At 42.0% G+C, this 10,389-nt stretch overlaps 1 protein-coding gene across 2 annotated transcripts in view; it reads right to left on the reverse strand.

Annotated features, from left to right (window-relative positions):
* Nucleotides 1-5,434: 5,434 nt before the first annotated feature.
* The window catches only part of Ssmem1 (serine rich single-pass membrane protein 1), an 11,147-nt gene continuing 6,192 nt past the window's right edge, over nucleotides 5,435-10,389 (reverse strand). For both annotated transcript variants that reach the window (XM_029570027.1, XM_008846343.2), the window contains 2 exons: nucleotides 8,348-8,402; nucleotides 5,435-6,170 (listed from right to left, as the gene is read on the reverse strand). In XM_029570027.1, coding sequence (XP_029425887.1) covers nucleotides 5,680-6,170; nucleotides 8,348-8,402 — 546 coding nt within the window. In that variant the 3' untranslated portion in view covers nucleotides 5,435-5,679. The remainder of the gene's footprint in view (nucleotides 6,171-8,347; nucleotides 8,403-10,389) is intronic.

The following is a 10,389-nucleotide window of genomic DNA, read 5'->3' on the forward strand; positions in this document are numbered from 1 at the left end:
GGCAGGCAGATGTTATTTCTTAGTACTCTTTGCAGCATATTAAACTTACATTTTCTTAAAGGAAGAGGAGAGGAGAAGTAAGTGGATGAGGAAGAGGAGGAGGTAGAAGAGGAGGAGGAGGTGGAAGTGGAGGTGGAAGAGGAGGTGGAGGGGTTAATTCATAAATCAGGCACAGACAGGAACCAATGATCGCTGCTAAAATAGGATTATGTGAATGCATTAAAGTTATGTGTGGTCATTCTAAAGATATCTTTATATACAATATAGAAAAGGTTTAGTATCTGTGGTTGGCCATGAACCATGAAACAACAGATAAGGGGGAACTACTATAATGGGTAGCTGTTTTGAAAACACCGTTCCCAAATTTGCTGGGAAGTACTAGGAGCGTTCCTCCATGAGATAAAAGGGAGGCAATGTGGAGAGCTGCAGTTGGCGTCTGGTTTTCTTGAGTAGCTGGTGTGGTGCCTTCAGCAGTCTCCCTGCCCTGGGATGGAGCAGGGTACCCACCCACTGCCCTTTGCTACTCAACATTCAGTATCAAGTTTACTTTTGCCTTTCTAAGCTGTGACAGTGCTGCATAAAAGAAAAACTACCTCTTGGAGTCGTTTAACCAAGAGGGAGCTGGATCTGTTTTGAGTTTTGACTTCTCTCAGACCTGCCCTGTCCCCCTGAACAAAGGGCCTCCTTTTATACTGAACAGCACATCAGGCAGGGGGTAAGGAAGGAATGAAGAACTTTGTCTCCAAGAATCTTCAATCAGAGTTTACAAGGGAAGACTTACTTTCCTGATCCTACTGACGCAGAACACCATACAAAACAATAAACAGGTGTCATCAACCTATGCCCACCTGTTGTTTCTAATACTAGCCAGGGATACATTGTTTCCAATGCTATGGCTGCTTTCTGTGGTGGTCTTAGGTCTAATTACCATATCTCACACACATATGCATTGTTCTGAGTCAGGGGCATCACAGAGTCACAATAGGGAACATGGTATGAGATTAAGGATGAATACAGCTTAGTTTGTAAGAGTTAATTCCATCATTGTTTTTCTTAAAGGTTAGTTAAATTTAAACAAGCTCAGTGTACAATAGGAAAACAAACGGGTAGTAGATCAATATAGGTTTGGTAGTATAGGTATAATAGTAGATCAAATAGGTAGTTCTAAATTATCTCAAAGCATATGATTAACTTGGTCCCAGAAGTCATTCCCACACCAAACCTTTCAGCCCAGCCCCCATTGCTCCTTTTTGTCTTGGGCCAATCAGGCTTCCTCACTGTAGCTGAGGCAAACAGAAGCTGAGTCCTTTCTACCAAAGAGATGAGCCCTTCCCCACACCCTTAGAAGTGCTCCCATCTCCACCCAGTTTCTTACTCTTGGCTGCATTTTCCATTCGCAGTCTTCCTCTGATCTTCTAAACTGGGCTTAGCATATGGTGTGCCAAGTTTTTATCTAGTTGTGATCTATTAAGAATATGGGGGGCTGGAGAGATGGCTCAGCGGGTAAGAGCACTGACTGCTCTTGCAGAGGACCCGGGTTTGATTCCCAGCACCCACAAGGCAGCTACGAACTGTCCTTAACTCCAGTACCAGGGGAATCCAAAGCCTTCTTCTGACCTCCACAGCACTGCATGACACAGGTGCACTCACATACATGTAGGCAATACACTCATACACATAAAATAAAAATAATAAATAAAATATTTTTTAAAAAGAATATGGATAAGGGCAGGCACTGGATGTCAAGCCTGATGTCCTGAGTTCAAACCCCAGGACCCACATGGAAGGAAAGGTCCAGCTCCTGCAAGTTTTTCTCTGTCCTCCACATGCATGTCATGGCATGTACATGTCCAAACACATACAAAACAAATTAATTTAAATGGATAAATTTAGAGCTGGAGAGATAGCTCAATGGTTAAGAACACTGGTTGTTCTTGCAGAATACTTGGGTTCGAATCCTAGCACCCACATGGCAGCTAACAACTGTCCATAATTCCAATCCCAGGGTATCTGACAGCCTCTTCTGACCTCTGTGGGCATTGCACGACACAGGTGCACTTACCTACATGCAGGCAGTACACACATACACATAAGATAAAAATAAATAAATAAATAGTTTAAAAAATACTTTTAAAAAATGGATAGGGGCTGGAGAGATGGCTCAGTGGTTAAGAACACTGGTTGTTCTTGCAGAAGACCCAAGTTCAAATCCCAGCACCCACATGGCAGCTAACAACTGTCCATAACTCCAGTCCCAGAGGATCTGAGAGCCCCTTCTGACCTCAGCGGCATTGCATGACAAGTGTGCACTTACCTACATGCAGGCAATACACATAAAAATGGTTAAAAAAATTTATTTTTTAATGGATAACTTGGCCAGGCATGATGGCGCACGCCTGTAGTCCCAGCACTTGGGAGGCAGAGGCAGGCGGATCTCTGTGAGTTCAAGGCCAGCCTAGTCTACATAGTGAGTTCCAGGACAGGTGGGGCTACAGGGGGGCCCTGTCTCAAAAAAAAAAAAAAAAAAAAAAACGATAACTTATGTCATGATGGGGGAATATTTGTGTTTAGATATGACTCAAAATTCAGTTCTCTCACATTTACCAGGTACGTGACCTTGGATATGTTAGTTCCCCCATGCCTCAATTTCATCATCTGCCATGTTGGGATAATATCTATTTTGCAGGCTTGTGAAAGATAGTCTTTTATAAGTGCTTGCCTGTGCCTGGCATTCAGCACGTATTTTCTAAATGTTACCCAATACACGTGTTATTATATTTCTATTATAGAAAGACAGGGGAAATTATGGGGAAATGGGCAGGGAAAGAGTCCCTCACCTAGGAATCTGAAGTCTCAGCCAGATGAGAAGAATTCTATCACATTAACATTTGCTTAAGGTCATTTTTCTTTCTCAGCTATAAACCTACAATTTTCTAGGACTCTTACTAGAAACCCCATTTATAGTAAAAGGCTTGTCTTAAACCCCTTGTGAAACACCAGTGGCTCCTGGTTTTATCTTATCAGATGATAAGCCCATGCCAGGCATCTCCGGAGTCAATGTACAATCTTACTTATCAAACAAAGAACAAAGTAGGAGAAAGTTTCTTAGCAGCACTTTGTTACTTAAGAGACAAAATTGTATAGATGATTAAACCTGTCATTTAAGTGTGACTCTTCTTTGAGAAACCCATAACCACAAAATCTTTTGTTTTTAGTAAAATCCGACTTTGCTTCATACTGGTTTTTTCTCAAATTATTTTCTATGTTGAAGTCCAGGATCTAGTTTTACTTGAGTCTAGGTCCCTAACAGATAAAGGGAACTCCTCAGACTGCTTCTGGCAACAATGTGGCACTGTCTCCATCCCTGCCACCACTAATGAACCTATTGGCTCATTGCTCCTCCAATCAAAACTGCACCACCTAGTCTAGGCAGCAGAGTTTGAGACAGCCCACCTCGCAGTCCTGTTCCCAGCTCTCTCAATCCTTACCTTTCTACACATACCTCCCCTACATCCTGTCTCCCTTCACTGCATCCATTTCAGTCAGAACCTTCCCTGTTTCCCACAGTTTCTTGCACCTCAGCACCTGATAAGAATTGTGGTACTTGATATAGTCACCGAAGTTTGTTCTGTCACTTACTGCACGGATGTCAGTCACCAGATGAAGACAAGGCTTCCCTCAAACCAGCCACCCAGACAGGCTTTGACCATAAATGTTAGAAAAAACTCCATTTATTCCATCCAACTAGGAGAGACTGAAGGGCAGACTGCCATGCTGCATGGGGGCCCACCCTAAGAGTTCCCATCAGGCTTTGCACATAGGCAATATCCAGCCATGACCAGTGTTTGCAGCCCTGGTTTCATGAGCCACCTCCCACCTCACCAGTTCTGCACTACACTCATTAACCCGGTCCCAAACTACCTGACAGTGCTTTTGCTCCTTAGCCAACCACATCTCTCCTATTTGGTTTGTGATAACTCTCCCCTTGCCTTTGAATATCTTCCCACCTCCAATCTTTTTTTCTTTTTAGACAGGGTCTCATGTATCCCAAGCTGGCCCTGAACTCCTTGAACTCTTGACCCTCCTGCCTCCACCTCTCCAGTGCTGGGATTGTAAGTGTGTACCCTCCATGCCTGTTTTATGCAGTGCAGGGGTCAAAGTCAAAGCCTCTTGTATGCTGGGCAAGCGCTCTACCAATTGAGCTACATTTGCAGCCCTTAGCCTCTATTTTCTGTTTAATGTTCTCACAGATGATCCTAGTTAAATCCCAATGGTCTAGGCTCCTGCTTTGGTTCTAAGGTCTCTCTGTTGTTAAGGAATTGGCTCTTTCCAAGAGTGACTCCTGAGCCCAAAGTCATAGCTGTCTGGTCTCTGAATTGCTCCTTTCCCTGTCCTCCATGAAAGTCTTAGTCTTTGGTATTAGGCTACATTCTTGACCATAAATAGTACCCAAGTCCTTCCCCAAGTTTTACATCCTTCTTTGAATTCTAGCCCCTTGACCAGAGCCCATGTCGCTTTTTCTTACTCTTATCAGTCCTCTCTATGATCTGGACCTTGTTTTATATCCCAGATGGGTTCCTGCAAGTCACCTGGAAAATGATGTCTAGAATGGCTACCCATCCATGCTGGCCCTAAATTCCTCATGCTAGGGGCCTCCACTTAAATGGAAAAATCTACCCCAACCATGCCTAGATTTTAGCTAACTTATGATAAAGGCTCTCTTTAAACATCAGACAGACTTTTAAGTTTTCTCGGCTAGGCCTTAACTTTGGTCCTGTTCTGTCTTAGCCTACTGAGCACAGTTTTAGCTAAGTTTAATGAGAGTCTCCCAACCTTTGATCCTTGGTAGGTTGACTGAGCTACCCATGCCCACATTTGAGATATTTAAGTCCTACCTTTATCATAATCCTGTTGGGTAAGTTTAGCAGGAATGCCCCACTATCCTCTTTTAGTAAGTTCCATCCAATGACCCCTTCATCCTTCTCCTTGGCTATAAATCACTAGAAGAAACTCATTTCAATTAATGTCTCTTATTGACCTCTACTGCAATAATCTTGGATAAAATCTTTCTTCACATCTTAACAAGTGTCAGGACAAAAGTTCTGACTCTTGCAATTGCCTTAGACCAACTGTGGACAAGCCATGGCCCAGGCCTTCAGAGTCCTACTCTCCTCTCTGCTGCACTCGAGAAATAAGGTCCAGGCCCTTAAGCTTTTCTTCAACAGCCCTTAGTGGACTCACATAGCAATACAGCTCTAGTAGAGTCACCTAAATTAAAAAAAAAATCACCTCGTTATGTTTAGTCAGACAACTGAAACATATGAATAAATTTAAATGGTTTCTCAAGATAAATATATTTTCAAAGAGCTTCCATATTTGTATCATAGGAATAAACAAAATACATATAGTCAGGGTATGGAGTAGCTGTCCTGTGCTCTTTTGAATAAAAACAAGGTCATAGTAGAGACACATCTTCAGTGTTCCAGTGGTGCCATAAACAATTCACTGGCCTTATTTTGAATGAAGAATTGTTTGAAATTTGACCTGTTAGATTCCAATTATGTTTTCATTGTTAGTAAAGCGGCTTTATTGTAAAAGTCTCCCCTATGACTGCTAGTTTTCATGTTTTATTCATCTTCTTTTGACTTTAAGTAAGGTAAAGATGCCAAAATTCTAAATTTACTGAATTTGTTTATTAGTGTCAGGTGTGGAATTTTCCTCTTGAACATCTCCCTTCATGGGGGCTGTTACTGACGTGCTTTGTGGGAAATGGCGTGTCAACCATTCATTGGTTCTCATGGCTTTGCAGTGGAGGCAGGGTCTTTCTCTGACTTGGTAATTTCCCAGATTCTTTTGCCTCTGTACTGTTTTTCTCCTCTTAATACTGGTTGGTGATGGATGGTGCTCACTTTCACTCTCCTTCCACGAGGAGGCTCCTGAGTTGGACTCTTCACTGTCACACTCAGTAGTATCACTGTCATGCTGGATCGGGCTCACCTGGTGGTACTGAGAGTGGTGCCTGGCTCGTCTTTGTTCAAGGTAGGCATTGATCAAAGCCACTTCAGATTCAGTTACTGGGGAAAGTTGGCTCTGCTTTGGTTTCTTCAACATTTGTGAAGAGTCCCAGGAACTATCTTTACTTTGCCGCTTATAGGACATATCTTTGCTTGCTAACCAACAAAACAAATTGAAAGTTAGGCATGTAACTGATTACTGTAACTTCATGTTACCCAAGGAAGCCTACCGCCACCTTTGTCTTGAAGTCTCCAAGACTCAAGTGTATTTATGAATGTGTTTTAGGTAGCAAGGTCCAAGAAGTCCCTCCCTTTCTTCCTGCCATGGTATGCTGAAGTTGACTTGTACCATCTCAAAGATCCAGAAAATGTTTGGAAGTTTTGTGAGACAGTTAAGCCATCATTACTAACCAAATTACACAAATGTACAATTAAGTCCATCTATAAAAAAGCTGATGATTTCTTGATATTTGTCACTTCCTAATTACTTCAGTGCATTATACTGTGTGCTCCTGTGGCTGTTCCTACCCTATTTGGGTGTGGGAAACACTGTGTAGGAATGTGTTGTTATTGTACATCACTCTGTGTACAGTGACCTTGTGCTGCTAGCTTCAAAGCACCATGGGTGAGGGCATTTACCTGAAAACTAGCAAAAGGATCAGGGCTTGTACCTGGTTCCACTGATTGTCTAGGCTTAAGAGAGTGATGACAAACATGCTACTAATGTAGATTTCACTGTCACACCTGCAGCCACTACACTGTGAACGGCACACCAAATTTAAGAAGTATTCCTCCAGGGACAGGAGAAATGGCTAAGTGGTTAAGGATACTTCCTGCTGCTCTTCCAGAGGACTCAAGTTCAATTCCCAGCAACCATGTCTGCTGGCTCACAACCATCTGTAACTCCAGCTCCTGGGGGATCTGACACCTCGGGCCTCCATGGGCACTTGTACTCATATGCACATACCCACACACAAACACCTATACACATAATTAAAAATAACAATTAAAAATACTTTTCCAAGCCACATGTGGTGTCACACGCCTTTGATCCCAGCACTGGGGAGGCAGAGGCAGGTGGATCTCTGTGAGTTCAAGGCCAGCCTGGTCTACAAAGTGAATTCCAGGCCAGCTGGGACCACAGAGAAACTCTGAAAAAGACAAAAAAAATTTTTTTCCAGTGTTCTAAAGCTATTATAGTTGTATTGACAAGTAAGTTACATTCCAACATACATCTTCTGTCTCATTTTCACTTTAGTCCTTATTTGAGGACATTACTATTTATGCTAAAACTATACTTGTTCATTAATATGCAACTATTGAATGGCTCAGGAGAAGCAAGGGTCTGGCAAAAAAATCAAGAAGAGCATAGTGTATGAAATCAGTTGTCTATAACTAATTTAATATAAGAGAGCTGGAGAGATAGCTCAGCTGTTAAGAGCACTGGCTGCTCTTGCAGAGGACCCAGGTTTGGTTCCCAGCACCCACATGGCAGCTAACAACCATCCTTAACTCCAGTTCCAGGGGAATCTGACACCCTCTTTTGACCTCTGTGGGCATTGGATTAGTTCAAACTATGTAAATGGAACAGTTTTATACTCATTTATGATTTTAGGGACTAGAGAGATGGCTCAGCATTAAAAGCACTTGTTGCTCCTGGGTTTGGTTCCTAAGACCGATATGGTCACAAACATCCCTTAACTCCAGTCAGGGGAATCTGACACCCTCTTTTGACCTCTGTGGGCATTGCATGGCACAGCTGCACTTACATGCATGCATTACACTCATATGCATAAAAATAGATATATATACATATGAATATGCATATTCACTCTGTAGACCAGACTGGCCTAGAACTCACAGAGATCTCCCTTCCTCTGCCTCCCAAGTGCTAGGATTAAAGGTGTGCGCCACCATGCCCAGCATATAAAATATTTCTTTGAAAAATGAATTTAACATAAGGAGTACTATATACCTAATTGTTTATTTACAAATTGTGTGATACACAGCTTTCATATCAATGAATTTTTATAAACATACACATGCACACAAATTACATATGCACACAAAGCTTTGTGAAGGGAAAGTGCTGAGACATGACAGGAGAGGCTGAGCTCTGTCTGCCAGTAATTTATAGCTTCTGGTGTCTCTGCTAAAGCATCTGAGCTTTCCTTCTACAGCAGGGAGGAGAAAAGCAAGGAGCTCACCCATGGGGCCCTTGCTGGTGTGGAGTGGCCTTATAATACTGTTTTTTCATTTCTGCTGTTTGCTTTCCACACTCAGCACACATTTCTTTCCTCCTAGTCCAATAGCAGGTATGCACTGACTCTCACCTTTACTTACTGAAGTGCTTGTCCCACTGTCTTCATCCCTTTTTCTCTCAGACATCTGTTTCAGAAATACAGTAAGAGTGAACTCAGGTAGTTGTTTGGCACTAACATTTACTTGTTATGCACTATTGCTCCAGGTCCTTTCATAAGGTCTAATTTTAAACAGTTAAACAAGTATTTATTGAGTTCCTAGTACTGTGAACCTACCTCTGCTGACTTGCTTTGATAGTAGAATCTGTAGAGAAAATACTCATGAGATGATAAAGTGCCATCACACCCAGTTTATAAAAAGTTTTCTTTTCACATTACAGAGAAACTTCTTTTTTTAAATATTTTATTATTTTTTTATTTTATGTGTACAAGTATATTGCCTGCATGTATGTGAGTGCACCCGTGTCATGCAATGCCGCAGAGGTCAGAAGAGGGCTTTAGATTCCCCTGGAACTGGAGTTAAGGATGGTTCCTAGCCGCCATGTGCGTGCTGGGAACCAAACCTGGGTCCTCTACAAGAGCAGCCAGTGCTCTTAACCGCTGAGCCAACTCTCCAGCCCCAAAGAAATTTCTTTTGAAAACATATTTGGAGGCTGGGCGTGGTGATGCATGCCTTTAATCCCAGCCCTCAGGAGGCTGAGGTAGACAGATCTCTGTGAGTTCAAGGTCAGCCTGGTCTACATAGTGAGTTCCAGGCCAGATGGAGGTACAGGGAGACCCTGTCTCAAAAAGGCCAAATAATAATAATAATAAATAAATAAAATAAAATAAAGATTTGGGGCTGGGTGTGGTGGCTCACACCTTTAAGCCCAGCACTGGGGAGGCAGAGGCAGGTGAATTTCTGTGAGATCAAGGTCAGCCAGGTCCACACAAGAGTTCCAGGCCAGCTGGAGTTACAGGGAGACCCTATCTTGAAAAACAAACAAAGAAAGCAAAAACAAAACATAAAAACAAAAAAACATATTTGGGGCTGGCAAGATGACTTTGGGTAAAGGTGCTTGCCTCTAAGCCTGACAACCTATGTTTGACTCCCAAGGACCCACATGGTACAAGAGAACCAGCACCCACAAATTGTCCTGTGACCTCCACACATGCACTATGGCACACAATAAATGAATAATAAATAAATGTAAATAAATAAATAAACGTAATAAATTAAAAAAAACAGATGAAGCAGATTTGAATCCAGGTGTGGTGGCACACATCTGTAATCCCAATACTCAAGGAGCTAAAGCAGGAGAACCCTGAGTTCCAGGCCAGCTTGGTGTACATGAAGAGTCCCTGTTACCACAAAGATAAATTTTTTTCAGGAAAATTTGAACAGGCTGTGTTATTGATATTACTCTAAATAAGATGCCTGATAGGAAACGTTTAGATACAGTAAGATCTTTACCTGAATTCATAGGCTTAATATCATAATCTTTCAGAAAATTTCCTCCAAAATGCAGCCAGAATATATTATCTGTGAGCATGGTAATCAGAACTGGTTCTCTTCTTATAGTTCCAGTTCCAAATATCTGCCCCAATACTCCATTAATATATTTGTACCAGTTTTCACATAGCATCTCACTTTCTGATGCTGAAAACATGTAAGCAGAAAAGTATGTCAGAACCCATCAAAGCTTTAGAAATACTACCCTCTTTAAAAAAAAAAAAATTACTACATAGTTTAAGCTGGCCTTGAATTTGGGACCTTCCTGCCTCAGCCTCCTCAGTGCTGGGATCACAGGCAGGGAATGTATTACCAGGAGATGACATCCCCTCCTTAAACAGAGAAAGCTTTGTACACAGAAAAATCCATTACAGTATAATTAGGATAATATAAAATTTAAATTCAAAAGTAGATAATGGCTAATTAAATTATAATATAAGATATAATTGTAGGGACTGGAGAGATGGCTCAATAGTTAAGAACACTGACTGTTCTTGCAGAAGACCCAGGTTCAAATCCCAGCACCCACATGGCAGCCAACAAGTCAGTAACTCCACTTCCAGGGGATCTGACAGCCTCTTCTGTCCTCCACGGGCATTGCACGACATGGGTGCACTTACCT

Source organism: Nannospalax galili, unplaced genomic scaffold, assembly GCF_000622305.1.
Source record: "Nannospalax galili isolate Female #2095 unplaced genomic scaffold, S.galili_v1.0 scaffold660, whole genome shotgun sequence".
NCBI classification, from domain to species: domain Eukaryota; kingdom Metazoa; phylum Chordata; class Mammalia; order Rodentia; family Spalacidae; genus Nannospalax; species Nannospalax galili.